The 25,323-nt window shown below is 39.2% G+C and overlaps 1 protein-coding gene across 13 annotated transcripts in view; it reads right to left on the bottom strand.

Moving 5' to 3' along the window:
- GABPB1 (GA binding protein transcription factor subunit beta 1) overlaps positions 1 to 25,323 on the bottom strand; it is an 89,268-nt gene that overhangs the window by 19,443 nt on the left and 44,502 nt on the right. For 7 of the 13 annotated variants that reach the window (XM_055279101.2, XM_055279106.2, XM_055279100.2 and 4 more), the window contains 5 exons: positions 15,395 to 15,502; positions 9,408 to 9,575; positions 6,319 to 6,513; positions 4,624 to 4,771; positions 4,191 to 4,304 (listed from right to left, as the gene is read on the bottom strand). In XM_055279101.2, the coding sequence (XP_055135076.1) occupies positions 4,191 to 4,304; positions 4,624 to 4,771; positions 6,319 to 6,513; positions 9,408 to 9,575; positions 15,395 to 15,502 (733 nt within the window). The remainder of the gene's footprint in view (positions 1 to 4,190; positions 4,305 to 4,623; positions 4,772 to 6,318; positions 6,514 to 9,407; positions 9,576 to 15,394; positions 15,503 to 25,323) is intronic. The other 6 variants (XM_063639466.1, XM_063639469.1, XM_063639471.1 and 3 more) reach the window with 1 other exon arrangement.

The following is a 25,323-nucleotide window of genomic DNA, read 5'->3' as shown; positions in this document are numbered from 1 at the left end:
TTTTTTTGAGACAGAGTCTCCCTGTGTTGCCCAGGCTGGAGCACAGTGGCACAATCTTGGCTCACTGCAACCTCCACCTCTGAGGTTTAAGCGATTCTCCTGTCTCAGCCTCCCAAGTAGCTGGGATTACAGGCATACGCCACCACATCCAGCTAATGTTTGTTATTTTTAGTAGAGATGGCATTTCACCATGTTGGCCAGGCTTGTCTTGAACTCCTGACCTCAAGTGATCCATCCACCTCGGCCTCCCAAAGTGCTGAGATTACAGGTGTGAGCCACTGTGCCCACCCATTACTTTTTTTTTTTTTTGAGATGGAATCTTGCTCTGTCACCCAGGCTGGGGTGCAGTGGCACAATCTCGGCTGGCTGCAACCTCCACCTCCCAGGTTCAAGCCATTCTCCTGCCTCAGCCTCCCCAGCAGCTGGGATTACAGGGACACACCACCACACCCAGCTGATTTTTGTGTTTTTAGTAGAGACAAAGTTTCAGAAACATGTTGGCCAGGCTGGTCTTGAACTCCTGACCTCGTAACCTGCCCACCTCAGCCTCCCAAAGTGCTGGTATTACAGGAGTGAGCCTGCGCTCCCAGCACTTCTTTTTAAGTAAGCTTTTAAAATATCTTCAAAAAGATTCCACTATGGGCCGGGCGCAGTGGCTCACACCTGTAACCTCAGCACTCTGAGAGGCCGAGGTGAACAGATCAGAAGTTCGAGGCCAGCCTGGCCAACATGGCGAAACCCCATCTCTACTAAAAATACAAAAATTGGCTGGGAGTGGTGGCGTGTGCCTGTAATCCCAGCTACTTGGGAGGCTGAGGCAGGAAAATCACTTGAACCCAGGAGGCAGAGGCTTCAGTGAGCCGAGATCACGTCACTGCACTCCAGCCTGGGGTGACAGAGTGAGACCCTGTCTCCAAAAAAAGATTCCACTGTGATGTCATATTGAAATGAAAAATTATTGTGCTCATAGAAGATTTTAAGTCACATGCAATAAAAACTAACTGAAATTACTAATTCTCTCAGACTAGACCAAAACATTTTCAAAGGTAAGAGAAGTTAGAGAAATTGGTGTGGCTATTTCATGGAGTCACACATCTAAATGTCAAAATTTCCAGCTGACTTAGAAGAAAAGTCGTTTTACTTTCAGATATATGTGCTTTTGTTTTCATTTTTGTTTTTTTGTTTTTGAGACAAGGTCTTGCTCTGTCACCCACGCTGGAGTATAGTGGCGCAATCACAGCTCACTGCTACCTCTGCTTCCAAGGCTCAAGTGATCCTCCCACCTCAGCCTCCCAAGTAGCTGTGAACACAGGCACCTGCCACCATGCCCAGCTAATTTTTTTTTGTAGAGACAGGGTTTTGCCATGTTGTCCAGGCTGGTCTTGAACTTCTGAACTCAAGTGATCTGCCACCTTTGGCCCCCCAAAGTACTAGAATTATAGGCATGAGCCACCACACCCGGCCAGAGATAAATTATTTAATTAAAGAAAAGAAATTTACAAGTTTAACCAAATAGAAACCACCAATGAAATCAGTTTTCTTTGCTATGCTTCTGCAATTACAAAAGTATTAAATAGATCCAGACATAGGTTATAAAAGCAGCATGGGCCGGGCGCGGTGGCTCACGCCTGTAATCCCAGCACTTTGGGAGGCCGAGGCGGGCAGATCACGAGGTCAGGAGATCGAGACCATCCTGACTAACACGGTGAAACCCCGTCTCTACTAAAAATACAAAAAATTAGCCGGGCGTGGTGGCGGGCACCTGTAGTCCCAGCTACTCGGGGAGGCTGAGGCAGGAGAATGGCATGAACCCAGAAGGCGGAGCTTGCAGTGAGCCAAGATCGTGCCACTGCACTCCAGCCTGGGCAACAGAGCGAGACTCCGTTTCAAAAAAAAAAAAAAAAAGTCATTTTTTTTCAAAAGCAGCATGTTAGTATGATGATGCATATAACTGCTAATGGCCAAAAGTGATTCATACAAATCTTAAGACTCCCAAATATAAAGGCTTGGATTCAAACTTAGATTATAATGCTACAGAAGCTAGAGAATGGATAAATGTTATTTTCAAAAAGAGGCTGGGCACAGTGGCTCATGCCTGTAATCCTAGCACCTTGGGAGGCCGAGGAAGGCAGATCACTGAGGTGAGGAGTTTGAGACCAGCCTGGCCAACATGGTGAAACCCCGTCCCTACTAAAAATACAAAAAATAGCTGGGTGTGGTGGCGCACGCCTGTAATCCCAGCTACTGGGGAGGCTGAGGCAGGAGAACTGCTTGAACCTGGGAGGCGGAGGCTGCAGTGAGCCAAAACCGTACCACTGTACTCCAGCCTGGGTGACAAAATGAGACTCCACATCAAAAAAAAAAAAAAAAAAGAAAGAGAAAAGAAAAAAAGAGAAAAGAAAAAGGTAGCATTCCCCCAACTCCTCCAAGTCAAGAATATTACAGTAATACCCACCTTAAAGCTTTCTGGTGAGGAATAAATGAGATTATAAGTAAAATATTTATCACAGTGCCTAGCAGAGAGAGTAAGCATTTGATGAAATGTTATTATTGATCAAATTTTGAAAAAACACTAATTTAAAAAATGAATGACAAATTATTCTTTGCTTTTATAAGCACTGAACCAAATAGAACGGCTTAAGCTACAGAAAAATATTTTCTTGGAATTAAAAAAATTTCCTAATTAAAAAAAATTTTACCAACATAATAATTACATCAAGAAGTATTTTGGTTAAGTATAAAGGTAAATCTCGTATAAACCAAATGTTCATGAATACTGTCTGTCATCATTTAACAACAGGTAACCCTTTCATTTCTTTTTGAGATAAAGTTTTGCTCTTGTTGCCCAGGCTGGAGTGCAATGGCGCGATCTCAGCTCACCGCAACCTCCACCTCCCGGGTTCAAGCCATTCTCCTGCCTCAGCCTCCCGAGTAGCTGGGATTACAAGCATGGGCTACTACACCCGGCTAATTTTGTATTTTTAGTAGAGACGGGGTTTCTCCATATTGGTCAGGCTGGTCTCGAACTCCTGACCTCAGGTGATCCACCCGCCTCGGCCTCCCAAAGCGCTGGGTTTACAGGAGTAAGCCACCGCCCCCAACCAGGTTACCCTTTAACAGTGGTTTCTGTATACTATTTCCTAGTTCTATCAGTCATTAAGATTTTATAACACTCTAATAGAGCTGCTAAAAATTAAAATTTATGAAAAAAGCAAGTTTTTTTGTTTTTTGGTTTTGGGTTTTTTTTTGAGGCAGGGTCTCATTCTGTCGCCTAGGCTGGAATGCAGTGGCATGATCTTGGCTCATGGCAACCTCTGCCTCCCAGGTTCAAGCGATCCTCTGACCTCAGCCTCCTGAGCAGCTGGGTCCACAGGAGTGGACCACCACACCTGACTAATTTTTAAATTTTTTGGTAGAGATAGGGTTTCAGCATGTTGCCCAGGGTTCCGGGTTCAAGCAATCCACCTATCTCAGCCTCTCAAAGTGTTAGGATTACAGGTGTGAGCTACCATGCCCAGCCAAAGTGAGTTGTTTAAACAAAAAGTCACAAACTAGTAAATCAAGGTCCAAATTAGAGACAGGGACATTTTTTCTGTGAGCCACACAAGTTTTGTTTTGTTTTTCAATTAGTTACCAAGATTTAATGTTCTTCTAAAATCCAGATTCACAGCTTCCTATTAAAAAACAGAATTTGGGAATACGGGACTGATGACTATAATCAGCTAGAGTTGAGTCACAGATGCCTCCCTGCCCTTGCCCCATTCTTCAGCCAGGCATAATCTCAATCCTGCCCACCTTAGCCTTTTATTGTCTTCCTGGCCTTTGTAAATATTTGAATCTGCAACTGTTTTTTGTTTTTTTTTGAGACAGAGTCTTGCTCTGTCACCCAGGCTGGAGTGCAGTGGCACAAACTCAGCTCACTGCAGCCTTCACCTCCCAGGTTCAAGCAATCCTTCTGCCTCAGCCTCCCGAGTAGCTGGGATTACAGGCATGTGCCACCACGCCTGGCTAATTTTTTGTATTTTTAGTAGAAACAGGGTTTCACTATGTTGCCCAGGCTGGTCTCAAACTCCTGAGCTCAGGCAATCCACCCGCCTCGCCCTCCCAAAGTGCCAGGATTACAGGTGTGAGCCATGGCACCCAGCCTGAATCTGCAATTTTAATGTACACATTAGACTTGTTTTTCTAACCTGGAGTTTCTGAAGAATTGGACAATGGAGCAGATGCTTCAGCTAAGGCAGCTAATGTAGCTAATACTGATGTAGAAGAGTTTCCAAACTGAACAGCAGATACACCCGTTTCATCTGTAAGAAAAAAGAAAATAGATTTGAATTTCTAAGGAGCTTAATCCAATGCATATTTCTGATATTCTATTTATCTTACTTGACTCTTAAACAAAGCTTGGATAGCATTAGCTTTTGAAAGGTAATACTGCAGTAAATTTTGTAGTATCACCTTTCTTCAGATTGTTTTGTCTCATAAAAATCCTTTTGCCAGTTATACCAAAGAAAACCAAGGTGGCTGATAGAATCTTACCCTCGTTCTCCAACAGTCCTTTCTTACAAGGATGAATACCTACTAAAGCATAAAATCCCAAAGCCTATCCTATATGCATCTCAATACCTGTTGCCTTGGATGAATTTTCTGAAGATACCAGACCTGTTAGGTTCACCACCCCTCCAGGTCCAATGATAAACTGTGGTGTTGCAGCATGTATTGTCACAGTGTCAGGACTCTCTGGGTTTGTGTTGATTTGGTTCTGCATAGCAATCTAGGGAAAAAATGACCACAGTGTTTTCAGAATTATAACCAGAACATATAGCACAAATTCTCCATATAATACAAACACATATAAAGGAATATTCTCTAAGAAGAATCACATAGTACAAGTGGAAATATTTGTCTAAGGTCCACTGACAGTGTAGGGGCACATCATGGGTATATATTTATATCCCGAATCCCCCTCTTAAGTAAAGCAGCAAAATCCTGAGAGAGGAGAAATGAGTATCTAAAAGGTTTTTAATAGAACGCAGAACAATTGGACATTAAGCCAGCTGAGGTGGCAGGTGCCTGTAATCCCAGCTATTCAGGGAGCTGAGGCAGAAGGAGTGCTTAAGCCCAGGAGTTCAAGACCAGCATGGGCAACATAGTGAGACCCCCCATCTCAAAACAAACAAACAAACAAACAAACAAACAAAAAATATTTCTGCCCTGTAGCTATAGGAATTTAATTATTTCTTCTACATTTGCAATACATAATACCACATATATAAAGTATGTCCTTCTCAATTAATTGTTCCCCATCTTCAACTCCAACCCCCAAACTGCACTCCTAGGAGTAAAAGGAATGGAAAGAGGCATGGTAGAATTCATTTTCCTGAACATAAAACATCTTTTAAGTAACTAGTGGAAGCTCAAAGAAGTCAGATAGTCTTAGAAAAGAAGAGTTCTACTGCTGGGATCGGGAACAAACAGGCAAGAAGAGGCAGTAATTAAAGAAGATAATTTATATTATGTCATCGGGCTGAAAATAAGAGAAGTAATGTTGGTTACTAGAAAAACCTTCCCAAAAGCCAAAAACAACTGATCTTTTTGAGGATGCTGAAAAATAAAAGAAACAAATCAAACTGCATCACTCACTCAAGGGATGGTATTATGGTTGCTAATATATATTTTTTTTAATTTTTATAAAGTCATTTACAGTAGACTTGGAAAAACCATATAGTATCAAAATGCAACAAAAATAATAGAATAAAATGTCTAGGGCCAGGCGCGGTGGCTCACGCTTGCAATCCCAGCACTTTGGGAGGCCAAGGCAGGCAGATAGCCTGAGCTCAGGAGTGCGACGCCAGCCTGGGCAACATGGTGAAACACCAACTCTACTAAAAACACAAAAAATTAGCCGGGCGTGGCAGCACGCACCTGTAGTCCCAACTATTTGAGAGGCTGAGGCAGGAGAATTGCTTGAACCCAGGAGGCAGAGGTTGCAGTGGGCCAAGATCGCGCCACTGCACTCCAGCCTGGGCGACAGGTCAAGACACCGGCTCAAAAAAAAGAAAAAAGTCTAAGGAGAAATTCAGAAACTTAAAAAACAGAAAGTAATCACCCTATCTAATGTTAATGAAGAGACTGGCCTTATAATCAAGAAAATGAAGAGTAATAAGGAGGAAGTGAAAGAGAAAAAGGCCTATCCAAAATAACTAAGTCCAAAATGAAAGGCTACAAACTTAATAGTTTAAATCATGCACAATATAAGAAATCCCTCTACTGATAAGGCTTCTTTTTCTTTATTTTCTTAAATTAAAAGCCAAAAGTTACCTGTAATATCTCTGCTAAATCTTCATTTCCATTGTCTATTGAAATATCAAACGCAGTTTTACAAAATTTACTTTGCGTGTGTACGTCAGCACCATATTTAATTAAAAGTTCCACCACCTCTTGATGATTGTGTTCTGTGGCCCAGTGGAGAGCTGTCATCTTTAACATGTCCTTTGCATTGACATCAGCACCATGCTACAAAAATATTTCAAAGAGATTACTAAAATATGAAATATCACATAAAAAATTCCTGATATGAAATTATTAGTTCTGTGCTTTAAAGCAAGAACAAATAATGTAATCAATTCTTTATTTGTATATGTTAAATATATGTTCCAGGCCAGGTGCAGTGACTCACGCCTGTAATCCCAGCACTTTGGGAGGCCGAGGCGGTTAGATCAGCTGAGCTCAGGGGTTTGAAACTAGCCTGGGCAACATGGCAAAACCCCATCTCTACAATACAAAAAAATACAAAAAATTAAGGGCTGGACATGGTGGCTCACACCTGTAATCCCAGCACTTTGGGAGGCCAAGGCAGGTGGATCACTTGAGGTTAGGAGTTCAAGACCAGCCTGGCCAACATGGTGAAACGCCATCTCTACTAAAAATACAAAAATTAGCCAAGCATGGGTGGCACACACCTGTAATCCCAGCTACACGGGAGACTGAGGCAGGAGAATCACTGGAACCCGGGAGGCAGAGGCTGCAATGAGCCAAGATCACGCCACTGCACTCCAGCCTGGGCAACAGAGTGAGACTCTATCTCAAAAATAAAAAAATAAAAATAAAAAAGTTAGCTGGGTGTGGTGGCACACACCTGTGGTCCCAGCTAATCAGGAGGCTGAGTTGGGAGGATTGCTCGAGCCTGGGAGGTGGAGGTTGCAATGAGCCAAGATTGCACCACTGCACTCCAACCTGGGTGACAGGGTGAGAGTCCATCTCAGAAAAAAGAAAAAGAAAAAGAAAAAAAAATAAATAAATAAATATATATATATATATATATATATATATATACACACACACACACACACACACACACACAAAAGTCCCAGCAATCACCACTTAATCTGTCACTTAATCATTTTTCTCTCATACTGAATTTCCTGTTTTCCTTCTAATTTCTTAGAAATTAGGCAATTATTTTTTGAGTCACCCAGCTATGGGCACAAAAAGCTAGAATGGCATAAGAAATGAAGGAAACTATGAGCATTCCTCTAAAAGCTCCTTTAATGTTTGTATGGCAGCTGGTCTCTTGGTTCCTCATTTCCACAAAAAAAAATCTTTTGCTTTCAAAATCACTGCAACCCAGAAAAAATAAAAATAAAAATAAAAAAATTATAAAAAGAAAACCAGTGCAACATAAAGAACTAAAAGTAAGCTATCTAGAGATATATTGTCCAATATGATAGCCAATAGACACATGTAGTTTTTGAGCATTTGAAATGCTGCTAGCCAGAATAGAGATGTGCTATATGTATAAATACATATTGAGGCCAGGTACGGTGGCTCATGCCTGTAATCTCAGCACTTTGGGAGGCCAAGGCAGGCAGATCAACTGAGGTCGGGAGTTCAAGACTAGCCTGACCAACATGGAGCAACCCCATCTCTACTAACAATACAAAAAATTAGCCGGGCCTGGTGGTGCATGCCTGTAATCCCAGCTACTCAGGAGGCTAAGGCAGGAGAATCACTTGAACCTGGGAGGCGGAGGTTGTGGTGAGTCGAAATCGCACCATTGCACTCCAGCCTGGGCAACAAGAACGAAACTCTGTCTCAAAAAAAAAAAAAAAAATACATATTGAAATTGAAAGATTTATACCAAAAAAATAGAATGTAATACATCTCATTAATAATTTTTGTACTGGACCGAGCATGGTGGCTCACCCCTATAATCCTAGCACTTTGGGAAGCCGAGGCTGGCAGACCACTTGAGGTCAGGAGTTAGAGACCAGCCTGACCAACATGGTGAAACTCCATCTCTACGAAAAATACAAAAATCAGCCAGGCGGGTTGGCGGGCACCTGTAATCCCAGCTACTCAGGAGACTGAGGCAGGAGAATTGCTTGAACCCGGGAGGCAGAGGTTGGTATGAGCCAAGATCGCGCCACTGCACTCCAGCCTGGGCAACAAAGCTGGACTCCATCTCAGAAAAATAATAATAATAATAATAATAATAATTTTTTATACTAATTTCATGTTGAAATGATAATCTTTGTATATACTGGGTTAAATAAAATATAAAATTAGAATTACTTTTTAAATGTAGCTACTGGAATATTTGGAATTACAGTATATGTGATTTGCATTTATGGCTTCCATTGTATTTCTTTTTGATAGGCTGATCTAGAGGCCAGGATAAGAAGGATCAAGTAGAATATCTATCACTCTATGGTTCAGAATTTTCTACATCACTCTTTGACATTTAGATGATTATAGAAAAATCCTCATTTATGTTATTTGCTAATATGTTTGTTAATCATTCAAGCCTAATGTTCCCTTCCATGACCATTCTGACTATAAGACAAAGCTGTAAGCCAGGTGTGGTGGCTCACGCCTGTAATCCCAGCACTTTGGGAGGCCAAGGTGGGTGGATCACAAGGTCAGGAGTTCGAGACCAGTCTAGCCAATGTGGTGAAACCCCATCTCTACTAAAAATACAAAAATTAGCTGGGCGTGGTGGTGGGTGCCTGTAGTCCCAGCTACTCAGGAGGCTGAGGCAGGAGAATCACTTGAACCCGGGAGGTGGAGGTTGCAGTGAGCTGAGATCGTGCCACTGCACTGCAGCCTGGGCAACAGAGAGAGATTCTGTCTCAAAAAAAAAAAAAAAAAACGCTGTAGTCCCTCACCATAAGATAGACCAAGGCCCAAGAAATCAGTTAGTTGACTTAACTAAGAATATACCTAAACGAAGTTTTGTCCCTCATGAAATGAAAGCTGTAAGATAATTTTCATTTAATGGGCTTATACACACAAAAAATGAAATACTATAGATAAAATACTAAGTAGACACTTAACAAAAACTAGTTCCCTCTACTTCTTATAAAACCGTAAAGTCTTTTAAAAGCAAAGTGCAAAAAGAGAACACATACCTTAAGTAAAACCTCTACTATGCTGGCATGGCCCTCAGAAGCTGCCATATGTAATGGTGTTCGGTCCACTTTGGTTCTGGCATCTCTGCTCACACCAGCTCGCAGCAGTACCTCTGTGGTGGAATAATGACCATACTGTGCTGCTAGATGAAGTGGAGAAGTTCCCAGCTGTACCACAGGAAAAAAAAAAATCCACATTTACATTATTGTTAGTACACTTCTGTTTATATAGTAAACAGATTTTCTTTACATTATCTGTTTACATAGTAACTCAAAACTCAAAAGAAATGACTAGATTCATGCTTATCACATCTTCTTCATAGACATCTTGAAGAATTCCCACTCTCAAGAAAATCCAGTATTTCCTTTAATTCAAACTTTCTTTCTTCTTTATTTTTTATCAGATAAACTGCCTGAACAAAATTAATTTCATTAGAAATTAAGAGATAGAGGCCAGACGTGGTGGCTCATGCCTGTAATCCCAGCACTTTGGGAAGCCAAGGCGGGCGGATCACTTGAGGTCAGGAGTTCAAGACCACCCTGGCCAACATGGTGAAACCCCGTCTCTACTAAAAACACAGAAATTAGCCGGGCGTGGTGGCATGTGCCTGTAATCCCAGCTACTCAGGAGGCTGAGGCAGGAGAATCCCTTGAACCGGGGAGGCAGAGGTTGCAGTGAGCCGAGATCGTGCCACTGCACTCCAGCCTGGGAAACACAGCGAGACTTTGGTCTAAAGAAAAAAAAAAAAAAAGAAATCACAGATAGAGTTTGAGAAATTTTTCTGTGTATTAGAATGTGTTCCTCAGACCAATCACACAAAACTTGCTAAGTTAACTTCATCTGTAAAATTCATCTCAAATAAATGTAACAGTGTACATTTTTACTTTAAGTGGATCAAAATTGTTTTGTAGGACTTAAAAAATTCATGTATTGAAACATCTCAGTGATCTTTTTAAAGGGATTGTTTTCAGAAGAAAAATCTTAGGTGCACTTGCCAAAGTTGAATCAGGACAAAACCAAAACAGAGCCCAATTCTCCTGAAATTGATTCCATGTGGTCTAGTCATTAAATTGACATCCACAATACACAGAGGGAGTACTAAAATGTGAGGGAAGGAAGATTAAGTTCTATCACATGCATTTAGAGGCATAGAAAATCCCTACAACTCTCTGATTACCACGTCACTTGATATTCCAAAGAACTAAGATATTTGGACTAAGGAAATTTACATATATAAATAGTTCACTATGTTATGAAGAGACTGAGATATATGTATAAAGGTCCTTAGTCCTATCTCTCTCTCTCTATCTATATATATATATTTAGTTTGTTTGTTTGTTCAATTGTTGTTTAATTAGAGACAGGGCCTCACTGTGTTGCCCAGGCTGGGGTGCAATGGCTATTCACAGGTACAATTATCACACACTTCAGCTTTGAACTGCTGGGCTCAAGCAATCTGCCCACCTCAGCCTCCAGAGTAGCTAGCACTACAGGCACACACCAACAAACCCAGCTAAACCTTACATTTTGAAGGGAAGGTCATCCCAGCAGATCAAAGAAGATCCTTAAACAATCCTTTCTTTCTCCATGCTTTGTCAGTTTTTCTTTAACTAGCCTTTTCTATACTCTTAAATTTCAGTATTTAATGAAAATATCTCAACAGCCCATTTAGCAACCAGGAGCTTTGCTCAGTTTGACATGAGGATCTACTTTTTTATTTTTGTCTTCTGAGACTTTCCCTTCTTGGTTATTGTTAAAAAATATATATACATATATGCAGGGTTTTTTGTTTTTTTCTGAGACAGGGTCTCACTCTGTCACTCAGGCTGGAGTACAGTGGGGTGATGACAGCTCACTGTACCTTTGAACTCCTGAGCTCAAGCGATCCTCCTCCCTCAGCCTCCCAAAGTGCTGGGATTATGGATATGAGCCACCACACCTGGCCATGTAGTTTTTGTAGCTTTTTGGGTTTTTTTTAAATTCATTTTTTTAGAGACAGGTTCTTGCTCTGTCACCCAGGCCAGAGTGCAGTGGAGTGATCATAGCTCACTGTAACCTCTAACTCCTAGGCTCAAGCAATCCTCCCATCTCAGCCTCCAGAGTAGCTAGGACTACAGGCTGAGCCACCATGCCTGACTAATTTTTTTCTTTTTGTTTGAGATGGGGTCTCACTATGTTGCCCATGCTGGTCTTGAACTTCTGGCCTCAAGTAATCTGCCACCTCAGTCTCCCAAAGTGCTGGGATTACAAGCGTAAGCCACTGTGCTCTGCCAATATATGTAGTTTAAGGCAAACATCTGTGAATCAACACCATAGTCTAGAAATAAAACACTGCCGGTAATTTAAAATCTGGCCAGGTGCACTGGCTCACTCCTATAATCCCAACACTTTGGGAGGCCGAGGCAGGTGGATCGCCTGAGGTCAGGAGTTCCAGACCAGCCTGGCCAAAATGGTGAAACCTCATCTACTAAAAATAAAAAATTAGCCGGATGTGATGGTGGGTGCCTGTTATCCCAGCTACTTTGGTGCCTGAGGCAGGAGAATCACTTGAACCCAAGAGGCAGAGGCTTCAGTGAGCCAAGATCAGGCCACTGCACTCTAGCCTGGGCAACAGAGCGAAACTCTGTCTCAAAAAGAAAAAAAAAAAATCTTCCCACATGCCACTCCCTAATCACAAGCCCCTCCCCCAGCCCCAGAGGTAACTAATATTTTGAATTTTGTGACAAGCATTACTTGGTTTTCTTTGTATCACTTATCCCTAAATAATATACTTTGATTTTGCCTGTTTCGAGTTTTATTTAAATAGAATTATACTGCATGTATTTCTCTGTGACTTGCCTTCTTTTGCTTGATACTGTATTCATGAGATTCACCATGTTAATAAGTATAGCTTACTAATTTTCTGTGTTCTATAATATTCCATTGAATGAGTAAACCACAATTAATTTAACCAATCTACTGAAGAACATCTAGGTTGTTTCCAGTTTTTGTGTTATTATGAATAATGCTGCTGCTAAATACAGTAGTCTTGTATATGTTTCAGGCACATGAACAAGTTTCTCTTGGGAATAGTCTTAGAAGCCCAACTGCTACATCATATACTACGCACATCTTCAAATTTACTGTGTGCTGCCAAACTGTCTTCCAAAACGATTATACCAATTCCATACTTCCATCAAAAATATTTGAGAGTTCCCACCATCTCCTCACCAAGCCTTGGTACTGCTCAACTGTTTTTGCTAATCTGGTGGATATATAATAGTATTTCATGATTTTACTTTGCATTTGCCCCAATCTTAATGTAGTTGAGTATCTTTTCATGTTTATGGATCAAACTTTCTCTTTGGTAAAGCACCATATCAAGTCAGTCTTCTATTGCCTTGTCTTTTTATTGCTAACCCATGGGAATTCCTTATGTATTATGGATACTAATCCTTCTTAAGATCTTTTTGTCTTTGGGAGGCTGAGGCGGGCAGATCATGGGGTCAGGAGTTCAAGACCAGCTGGCCAACATATTGAAACCCCATCTCTACTAAAAATACAAAAAATTAGCTGGGCTTGGTGGTGGGTGCCTGTAATCCCAGCTTCTTGGGAGGCTGAGGCAGGAGAATCACTTGAACCCAGGAGGCAGAGGTTGCAGTGAGCCGAGATTGCACCATTGCACTCCAGCCCAGGCAACAGTGTGAGACTCCATCTCAAAAAAAAAAAAAAAAAAAAGATCTTTTTGTCTTGAGGTACTACAGCATCTATGATATATCTAGATATGGATTAGTTTTTAAATTGATCCTGCTGGAGATTTGTTAGGCTACTCAAATCTGTGGGCTGCCATCTTTCATCAGTCCTGGAAAGTTCTCAGCAATTACCTCTTCAAATTATTTCATCCCTATTTTTGCTCTTTTTGTGGATCTATGATCAAATGTTAGACTTTCTCACATGATCCTTCATGATTCCTAACATCTCTTTTACATTTTCGATCTATTTTTATCTGTGATATAGTCTGGATCATTTTTTTTCATACCTTTCAGTTCACTAATTTTCTCTTTAGCTGTTTCTAATCTGTTACTAAAATTTTATCTCAAGTCCTTATAGGTCTGCTTCTGTTGACAGTTGTTTTAGCAGGTTACTGTTCAATCTGGCATGTGTTCATGTGTTTAGTTATTTCTGACTGCTCACTTTCCTTTGAATTTCATTTGTGGATATGAACCCTGGGATGAAGGCAGGTTCCTCCAGAGTGGATATTCATTTGCTTCTGTCAAGAACCTGGAGTAATCCCTAGTCCAAAGATCACTTCAAATTCATTTCTCAGTTTACAGTTTTTTAGACTACACAAGTATTTATGAGTTCAGGCTGCAAGTGTGTACAAAGGATGCCTTGTGATTCCAAATTCTCACCATCAGATTGTTTTCCTCTCTCCATTTGATGTCTTGGTTCACATCAGCTTATTATCTTTGCAACATCATGGCAACAGGGGCAAGGGCAGGAGCAGATAGGAGGAAGGACAGGGTATTCCTGCTTTACCCTTACACTGAAGGTGAGCTCTTTGGGATTCCAGAATTATGAGCAGAGATCTCCTATCAGACTTCTCTCCATGAACACTCTCAGGTCTTTATCTTTAGTACCCCAAGCCAGTGAGGTGGAAAAACCACCAGACAAGTGTGAGTTCACCTAATGTTCTTCAGGGTAAAATTTCTCTGGGTTCTAGCCTTCACTTGGTTTTTCAGGTTGATAATCTCTTTCTTTCTAATTCAGCAGTGTACTTAAGAAGATTTTCTGCCGGGCGCGGTGGCTCACGCTTGTAATCCCAGCACTTTGGGAGGCCGAGGTGGGTGGATCACGAGGTCAGGAGATCGAGACCACAGTGAAACCCCGTCTCTACTAAAAATACAAAAAAAATTAGCCGGGCGTGGTGGCGGGCGCCTGTAGTCCCAGCTACTCGGAGAGGCTGAGGCAGGAGAATGGCGTGAACCCGGGAGGCGGAGCTTGCAGTGAGCCGAGATCGGGCCACTGCACTCCAGCCTGGGTGATAGAGCAAGACTCCGTCTCAAAAAAAAAAAAAAAAAAAAAGAAGATTTTCTTTAAAATATTTCATCAAAAAGTCTTTATTCTTTAAAGATACAAGTTGAAACATTTATGGATAAAATGATATGGTCCCTGGAATTTGCTTTAAAATAATACAGAACAAAAAATAATACAGTAGACAGAGTTATAAAGGAAACAATATTCATCATGATTTGATAATTTTTGAAGTTGGGTAAAGGGTATTACAGGGATATCGTTGATATATATTTGAAATTTTCTATAATAAAAAATTTTGTTTTTTCATGAAAAATGTAAAAGAGAAAGGAAGGCAAAAACAGCAAAATCAAAAATCTGGAATTTTTAGTTGTTACCAATGGGAGGGTTAATTCAGATTCCTAGCATCCCATATCCACAAGACAATACTTTTTTGTTTGCCCCCAGAATTAAAGAGTTATGTTTTTTTTTTGCCTTCCCCACAACTGCCTTCTTTCTATAGTTGTCAAGATCTCATTCCCATTCCTTTCTTCCTCTTTGGTCATGTTTGCAATAGTTTTACAAGTAATAATTGAAACATAAACTTGTTTTTCTTTTAGGAGTGACTATAACACTAACTCCAATCTTTATCATTATCTTTCTGAATTATAAATTCTATCTGTGCTATTTATAAGGCCTTTAAATTAAATCCCAAGCAGATACATTTTTATATTCAAGCCACATTAATGCACTCCATAGTTTGAAAGAAAAACTCTTTGTGGATGAAATATTTGGATAAGGTTGTCCAATATCAAAGAAAATAATATAAACCACTTCTTTTAGGACAGTTATAATTCTAAAATAATAAACACATTTGCAAAAACAATAATTTTTTACCACTTATAAACACAATACTGACTACATTTTTCTCTGCAAAAACTCAAAAATAAGAAGAAGGAAAAAAAAAACACACAATATTAAAATCATTCTTTACCCAGTCTGTAGTAAAAGGAGCTCCATTTGCCATCAAAATACGAACTTCATCATCTTGACCTGCTCGTGCCGCTTCTAAAAGCTTCTTTCCCAAATCTACCAGGGACATCTAAACAAAACATAGATGAACTGAACATCAAAATCTCCATTTATACACTATGACAGGACATTTCCCCTTCCTGTCTTTATTAGTAAGTCAGTTCTCAATTATCCCTTCAAAAGAGTGTGCTATGGTTAATTTAAAAGTACAGATCATACAAAAGCAATTTATATTTGGATTTTAGAATCCATTTTCCTTTTTCATTAAGTTTTTACTTACAATAGAAGTAGTTTAAATTCTCCAAATACATCTGGTAAAAGATAGAAGAGGTAAGTAGCAGAGAAAAGCTGGCCTAAATTTTTATTTATTTATTTTTTTCCTGAGACAGAGTCTCAGCCTGTCACCCAGGCTGGAATGCAGTGGCACGATGTTGGCTCACTGCAACCTCCCAGGTTCAAGTAATTCTCCTGCCTCAGCCTCCCAAGTAGCTTGGACTACAGGCATGCACCACCACACTGAAAATAATCCTATTTTCAGTAGAGGATTTTCACCATGTTAGCCAGGCTGGTCTCAAACTCCTGACCTCAAATGATCTGCCTGCCTTGGCCTACCAAAGTGGTGGGATTACAGGCATGAGCCACCCCGCCCAGCCAAGCTGGTCTAAAATTTAAAACCAGCAACTAATTGTTTTCACTGGAGGGTTTGCAGCAATAAAATTTTTCATAAAAGTAAAGTGCAAGATATTGTCATCTGTTGTTGGTGCAAATTAAACTAAACTTGGCATAAATTTTTTTGCAATAGTAAATGTGTTCAAAATTTTAAAATAAAAATTTTCTGCCCTCCTACATGCAATGTATATTTAAGTTTTTGCAGAAAGTAAACAATTCACATTCTATGAAAATACTAAAAACAGTAACAGTATTACGAATAGACTATCTGTCTCATTAGAGGCTAGAGGCTGGGTGCAATGGCATACCCCTCTAATCCCAGCAGTTTGGGAGGCTGAGGCAGGTGGATCACTTGAGGCCAGGAGTTCGAGACCAGCCTGGACAACATGGTGAAACCCTATCTCTACTAAAAATAAAAAACTGGCTGGGCATGGGGGCTCACACCTATAGTCCCAGCTACTCAGGAGGCTGAGGCACAAGAATCACTTGAACCCGGGAGGCGGAGGTTGCAATGAGCCGAGATCATGCCACTGCACTCTAGCCTGGGCAACAAAGTAAACTTTGTCTCAAAAAAAAAAAAAAAAAAAAAAAAACCAGGAAAGAATATCTTGTGCCTTGAATTTAATATATCTGAAAAAGGTTAATGTCCCAGCCTGGGATGTGAGGTGTGCATGGGTGTGTATGTATTTGTGTCTTCTTGAATAAGAAATATTGAAATATATGTCAGAAAGATTATGACAGTAGAATATAGGTAAATTAAGATTTGAATGTATCACATTCAAATTCAACGGATGACAGTTCTGAGAAGAAAGTTTCCAAACCCAGAAAGACCATCCAGCTGGAAGATTACTCAATTATGTTATACAGTATCCTAAGTAAGGAAAAGCAGAATTTTAGGCCCGTGGGGAAGGGAATATATGGAACCCCTGAGATTTACAATGAAAAAATGTGCCTGGGGTATAAATTTATCTCAAAAAAAGTATATACTCTGAGGGTTAGGTAAGTAGTCAAGAGAAAGTAAGTTATAAAGAGAGTAATGGCAGGTTGATTAGTGTATCTCTACCTGGTATGAACAACTATTACAGGTTGAGTATCCCTAATCCAAAAAACTGAAATCTGAAACTTTTTAAGAATCAAAGGAAATGCTCATTAGAGCATTTCAGATTTTGCATTTTTGCATTAGGGATGCTGAACCAGTAAGTATTAATGCAAATATTCCAAAATCTGAAAAAACCCAAAATCTGAAACACTTCTGGACCTAAGTATTTCAGATAAGGGATACTCAACCTGCACTCAATAAGGAAGAGAAAGGAGCATATGTGTGAGAAGGAAGTTGGCAAATGGGGCTTGAAAAAGTTATTTCTGCCAGAAAGAAATAAAATGTTCTACATCATTAAAAGGGATAAGAAATCTAAAAGGGGTAATTATAAGAAAAGCTGTCCATGAAAATAAACAGAATTATGCCTATAATTTTTAGTAGATTAGCTAAGATGGGAATAACCAAGCACAGAAGAGGTAACCAGGGACAGATACTAACACTTGGAGGCTTGCACAATAATTAGGTGAGATACACATATCCCAAACAGGCCTTTGTCACAAGGCAGGAAAGAATTTCTTAGAATTGTTTCATTTGTAAGGATAAAAATAATCTATATTATGGCCAGGCGCAGCAGCTTACACCTGTAATCCCACCGCTCTGGGAGGCCAAGGTGGGCGAATCACTTGAGGTCAGGAGTTCGAGACCAGCCTGGCCCACAGGGTGAAACCCTGTCTCTACTAAAAATTCAATCCAGCCTGGGCAAGAGTGAGACTCCATCTCAAAAAAAAAAAAAAATCTATAATATATCCTGCAGTAAAGAATAGGAAAAACAACCACATGTACTTGTGGGATTTATATGGGTTTTTTTAAATACACTTCTCTGTGATACTTGCAACATTTTCATCCTTGAATTTCTGATTTCCTTTCCTTTTTTTTCTCCTATTCTCGCATACCTTGATGGAGTCACTGAAAGCCAAGATACTCCTCAATCCTCCTTAAAGACACTAAGATCTATAGAGATTACTGATCTCCAATGAGGCATTTTTTCCTAGATAATATGTAATTGCTGGACAGTAAAAATTAACATCATATTCAACAGGCAAGAAACCTGCAAAAATAATTTCCTATTAAAGTCCGGAAAAAGCAAAAAGAAACTGACCTCTCTCCTACAGAAGTACAGTAAAATCTAAACTGGTCACACTAACAAATACAGCATTTATACTCTGAAAGATATAAATTTGGCTTTACAATGAAATATATCTTTCCAAAAATCTACATTTTTAAATAGGTTTTACACAGGTAATATAAAATCAGTTTGCATTCATTCAGCATACATACTGCCAAATGGTTTAGATATCTGAGTATCTTTTGTGAAGTGCCAGTTTAGGGCTTTTCCCCATCTTTTGAAACTGGGTTGCCTGTCTCACAAATGTTCTGGATATGAGTCCTTTGTCAAATACCACAGTTATTATAAATATCTCTGTACAGAACCCTGATTTTTGACTATCTTATGTTCTTTCTTTGATAACACATAGTATTTTCTATGGGTAGATAATTGTTGAGCCTCATAAAAATGTACAACTTCTACATATTAAAATAATCAAAATAAAATAAGAAATGGCAATGAAATATATTTACCACAAAAATGATTAGAAGAAACATTCATGTTTTACTTATTTAAAAGGCCTGACTCAAAATGAAAAGGTGGGGAAAAATAAAACAGCAAGGACCCAACACATCAATAGTTAAAAGACAGGACCATACGTTTTACAGAAAAGAAAATAGAAATAATTCACAAGGGCAAAAAATGCTCAGTGTCACTGTTAATCAGGTTAACATAAAGTAAATAATTTTAAAGTAATTCCTGATGCAGCCAAGAATTAAGTGAAACTGATGCTTTGATATATTGGCAACTCAGATATGTTGATAGTAATATAAGTGGATCAGCTTTATTTTTTAGTCAACTTGGCAAATTTAACAAGTTAAAAAAATATCCGAGTCCATTGACCCAATAAGTGATCCCACTTCTAAGAATCTATTCTAAAGGAAAAATATATTGAAACAGATTTATCAATAAAGATTATATATGCATACACATACATATTATATATAACTCTTCTAATGTGACCAATCTAGAGGTAAGAAAATGATTGAATTGTAGAATCTAAAGGAACAAAATGCAGTAATTTAACCTAATAGTTTTGAAGCTATATAAACCACAAAAAATTTATGCCACACTATGAAAAGATACAAATCTTTTTAACGTCAAAATATGCATATAAAGTATAAAATACTGAAAAATATTAACAGTTGTTTAGGATGGTATGATTATGGGAAATTTTGTCATTTTACAAAGTTTCTATAATGTTACTATATTACCTAATTTTAAAAATGTTTTTTCCGACCGGGCGCGGTGGCTCACGCCTGTAATCCCAGCACTTTTGGGAGGCCTCGGCGGGCGGATCACGAGGTCAGGAGATCGAGACCATCCTAGCTAACACGGTGAAACCCCGTCTCTACTAAAAATACAAAAAAATTAGCCGGGCGTGATGGCAGGCGCCTGTAGTCCCAGCTATGCGGGAGGTTGAGGCAGGAGAATGGCGTGAACCCGGGAGGCGGAGCTTGCAGTCAGCCGAGATCGCGCAACGGCACTCCCACCTGGGCGACAGAGCGAGACTCCGTCTCAAAAAAAAAAAAAAAAAGTTTTTTTCAAAGGGACAAATTATATTGTATGACTGTCAGCTAAGCAAATGATAACATTAAGGAAAGTTTTATGCTCCTGACTTATTAGATAGGATGAGCGGAAAAAACAAAGATAATGTATAATGTTGGGAACTTAAAATACCAATCATAGATCTGCTTACATGAATTATAATAAAATCATGAAGCATTGAACAAATGAACTTTAACCATAATTGTTCAATTGCCTTAATTATTCAAAACATATCACAGTTTAGGACCTAATATACTTAAGTTACTCTGGTTTTAAAATTCCATGAGCGATACAGCCATACGGTAGACTTTTTTTTTTTTTTTTTTTTTTGAGACGGACTCTCACTCTGTTGCCCAGGCTGGAGTGCAGTGGCGTGATCTTGGCTCACTGCAAGCTCTGCCTCCCGGGTTCACGCCATTCTCCTGCCTCAGCCTCCCGAGTAGCTGGCACTACAGGCGCCCGCCACCACGCCTGGCTAATTTTTTGTATTTTTAGTAGAGACGGGGTTTCACCGTGTTAGCCAGGATGGTCTCGATCTCCTGACCTCGTGATCTGCCGGCCTCGGCCTCCCAGAGTGCTGGGATTACAGGCGTGAGCCACCGCGCCCAACCGCCAAATGGTAGATTAATGTAGATGGATTCTTGGAAATCGGTGGTTCTCATTGGTAGCAGCACTGTCCCCTTGAGGGCCCTTTGTATGTTTATGGAGGCATTCTGGGGATTGAAGGTGAGGATGCTCTGCTAGCATTTAATGGGCAAGTGCCATGGATACTAGAGGTCCAGCAAAGGAGAGAATAATCCTGTAGGACAAAGAATTGTCACATGTTCTAGATAATTTTCAAAGATTCCATTGAAAATATATCTACAGCTAGAATCTAACACGTAAACAAAAAGTATTTTTCCACAGTGTTAATGTACCCCAAATATTCTAGAATGCAGCCATACTATAAATCTATTTGTTTTGTTCAGAAATTTACTAAGAGTTGTTTACCATTTTGGAAATCATGTCAATGCCACTTTGGCATCTGCATCACCAATATCATGTATCAATCAGCTTGTCCAGCTATCACATTCACAGTGATTTTATGTGCTGGTATAAGCATTTTACTACCTCACTGTGACATCTAATGTAGTGTGCTCAAGTATTTACATATTTTAATACACATTTTATTATAAATTGCTTCTTTTCAAATTATCCTTTATATTATAATCAAAACAGGATTTTTTTGAAATTATGCAGATTAGTAACATTAACTATGATTTTCTTTCTTTTCTTTTGAGATAGAGTCTCTCTCTGTAGCCCAGGCTGGAGTACAGTGGTGAGATCACAGCTCACCACAGCCTCGACCTCCCAGGCTCAACCGATCCTCCCGCCTCAGTCTCCCAAGTAGCTGCAACTACAAGAGCACACCACTAAACCCGGCTGATTTTTGTATTTTTCATAGAGATGGGTTTTTGCCATGTTGCCCAGGCTGGTCTTGAACTCCTGGGCTCAAGCAATCTGCCTACTGCAGCCTCCCAAAGTGCTCGGACTATATGCATGAGCCCCTGCCCCCAGCAACTATGATTTTCATTTAAAGTTAGCAGAAGGGGCAATACAAAATATTTATTATAAAAAGGTGGCATTGGAGCTAATAAGATTGAAATCAATGGAAGAAAATACACATGAGATCAAGCAAGACAAAAATCAAAGGTGCTCTGAGTTTCTTGTCAAGATAATTAGTAAAGTTTTAAATAATGAAAACAACAAAATCATAGCATTTTCACTTCTGATTCTCACCTGACAGGGACCACACACACTCATCGTAGTTTTTGGCCCTTAGAAGAACTCAATTGTAATAAGACAACTACATTTACCAAGGGGAGCATAGCTCCAGGTCAAGTCACTAATTTACTCAGTCCAATATCTATATGTTAAAATTCTGGACAGGTGCAGTGACTCAAGCCTGTAATCCTAGCACTTTGGGAGGCTGAGAAAGGAAGATCGCTTTGAGGCCAGGAGTTTGAGACCAGCCTAGCCAACATGGTGAAACCCCGCTCATCTCTGCTAAAAACTACAAAAATTAGCTGGGTGTGGTCCTAGCTACTCAGGTGGCTGAGGCAGGAGAATCCCTGAACCCGGGAGGCAGAGGCTGTAGTGAGCCGAGATTGTTCCACTGCACTCCAGCCTGGGCACCAGAGCAAGACTCTCAAAAACAAACAAACAAAAATCCTCAGACATAAAGTGCTAGATTTTTAAAAAATCATTTAGTTTTACAACAAAAACATATTGCTATTTTGCTGTGGCAAATAAGTTCTTTACTCCAATTAAAATGTATGTTAATAATAAATCTATTATACAAACTAGCTACTTTTGCTCAAAAGTACATGCCAAGAGGGCCATCTAGTGGTAACAGGAATTACTACCAATAATTACATGTTAAAGCTTAGAGTCTATTTTGTTTTGAATTTCCGTAATTTATAGAGTTGTTGTGAGGATTATGGCATGTACTGGACAGGAAAACTCTATAAAATCATAAAGTACTAGTTCCACATGAATGGTCACTAGCACTCTTAAATACGAATATGAATTTTAAAAATGTTTACACCTATTATAAATATATTTAATAAGCCTTTACTCACATTAAAAGTTTAAAATAAACTTGCTATATAATTCTTATGCTCAATGAGTACAATTATAAATCCAATATAAATCTCCTAAAGATTTTCTCCACTCCAGTTTTGTATTACACACACATCCCTACACACACATCCGAAGTCTTTAAAATGTTCATACTCTTTGACCTAGTAATTCTACTCATATAAACCCATCATAAGGAAACTATTCAAAAATGTAAATATATTAATACTGATGTTATTGAAAATAAGGAAAAAAACAACTACAGACAATGATTAAAGAAATTAAGATATGTCGTAATGGAATACTGTAGTGATTTATTTCTTTTATATTATGAAAAATTTGTAGTATATATAGACAGTCGTATAATAAACTCCCACATAGCCATTTAGTTTAATATTATCAACTTATGGCTGACTCATTTCCCAACTCCACCCATTGTTTTGAATCAAGTGTTAGACACTATATAATATTATCTCTAATATTTCAGTACAGATCTCTAAAAGATAAAAATATTTTTAAAATAATACTATATATATTCATTTGAAAATATTTACAAACAGTATGTAACAGTTTAAGAATCAGGACTCTAAGTTGTATATATACCATGATCTTAATAGAAAAACACTTGGAGCCGAGTGTGGTGGCTCATGCCTGTAATCCCAGCACTTTGGGAGGCCAAGGCAGGTGGATCACCTGAGGTCAGGAGTTCAAGACCAGCCTCACCAACACAGTGAAATCCCACCTCTACTAAAAATAAAAAAATAAAAGGAATTAGCTGGGTGTGGTGGCTGACGCCTGTAATCCCAGCTACTCGGGAGGCTGAGGCAGAGAATCGCTTGAACCCGGGAGGCCGAGGTTGCAGGGAGCCAAGATTGCGCCATTGCACTCCAGCCTGGGCAACAAGAGCAAAAATCCATCTCAAAAAAAAAAGAAAGAAAAAAAGCCACTTGGAAACAATACACCACTGTAATGAAAATTATGAATTTTCCATTTTTTCTACTTTTTTCTGTTTTAATTTTTTTATAGCAAGCATATATTACTAATATAATATTAAAACTTTTATTTAAAAGCTCTTTTTCAAAATTAGATTACGGATAAGCTTAATAAAGCCTTTAATGTACATTAGATATTGAGGCCGGGCGCAGTGGCTCAGGCCTATAATCCCAGCACTTTGGGAGGCAGAGGCGGGCGGATCACGAGGTCAGGAGATTGAGACCATCCTGGCTAACACGATGAAACTCCGTCTCTACTGAAAATACAAAAAATTAGCCGGGCGTGGTGGTGGGTGCCTGTGGTCCCAGCTACTCGGGAGGCTGAGGCAGGAGAATGGTGTGAACCTGGGAGGCGGAGCTTGCAGTGAGCTGAGATCGCGCCACTGCACTCCAGCCTGGGCGACAGAGCAAGACTCTGTCTCAAAAAAAAAAAAAAATAGATATTGAAAGCATTTTTCATAGTAGAAGTATGTAAAATATGACTCCAAGTAAAATTTAGCATACTATAATCGTGTACATGTATGAAAATATTCCAAATTTAGTTGCCTACAGTCTTATAAGAAAACAATTTCAATAATAATAAAAACAGTCCCTAGCATCTTTATCTACATTGTCTCATTTTATCTAAAGGGCCTTAACAAGACCATTATTGTCTACATTTTGCAGAGGAAGCAAGCAAAAAGTAAAAAGATTTACCAAAGAACACTAATTTTGATCTTAAAATCAGACCCTTATTCTCAATTCTTCCTGTGTTCTAAGTTGAACAACACTGGGAATCTGCTGGGATATAAAGGGCATGTCCTCCAAGGATTTAAGTTTAGTGTCTCCCAGTGTAATTCCTTTGAAAAGAAAAATCATCACATGAACTCTGGTATATTTGGATTTTTTCCTCCATGCCCATTTTACCTAATGGAGCTTTTTTTTCCCCTTTATTTTTAAAATAAATGATATTTTCAAATATTATATCCATATATGTATCTCCCATATACCCCTTTTTCAGAAAACCACTAGATGACGTGTTCTACCAAAACCAAGAGTAAACCAGAAAGAATAATCAAGGGCTTCAGGAAATAAAGGATCCAACATAAACAGAATAGGAGAGAGTACCCAAAATGATGGTGAAGGGAGACCCCAAGACAACAGCTGTGACACAGACCTAGAAAGCAAACCCAGATGGGAGCCAGAGAACAGAGTTCCAGGAAGGAGGTCTCCAAGGAAAAGACAGGCTGGTAAGTCTCCTAAGAAGAGAATGAATGTCAGCGGAGAGTTTGGGATGGGTTAATGACGGATATATGACGGATACAAGAAAACTAAGAAAAGAAAAAACTAGACTATTTTTCAGAAGGGAGAAAAAAACTATACCATAAAGGTATACATGTCTCTTGTACAGTTTTTCCTTTACACACACACACACATTTCCTTTGTAGTACAGGCGTGGATTAGCTAAGAATAATAGTTTCTGGGGTGTAATGTAAAGCAAAATTCTCAGTGTAATCCTATTGAAAAGATAAATGGTGAGGGAAAATATGCATAGGAATGGCTTAAAACAGCTGAAGCCTCATCTTCATAAGTAAGAAGTCAAAAGGTATCTAATGTGGAAAAAAATCAAGAAATAGCATACATTTGTTATTTAGAAATATGAAGAGCTAAAAGATTCATAAAAGGGAGACCTCCGGGAAAGAGGGTTCTGGGGTGGGAAGAAATAACACAACTGAGTGTAGGATTTTCATAAAGGTTTATATTTTTTACTTTTTCAACTAGGTGCACATATAATTTTTTTCTTCCTTAAAAAAAGTTTTTATTTTTATAGATTCAGCGGGTACAGGTGCAGTTTGTTGCATGTATATATTGCACAGTGG

The sequence above is a fragment of the Symphalangus syndactylus genome, chromosome 5 (genome assembly GCF_028878055.3).
Source record: "Symphalangus syndactylus isolate Jambi chromosome 5, NHGRI_mSymSyn1-v2.1_pri, whole genome shotgun sequence".
Taxonomy (NCBI): domain Eukaryota; kingdom Metazoa; phylum Chordata; class Mammalia; order Primates; family Hylobatidae; genus Symphalangus; species Symphalangus syndactylus.
The sequence above is the reverse complement of the archived record's forward strand: the minus strand, read 5'-3'. Positions and strand labels throughout refer to the sequence as shown.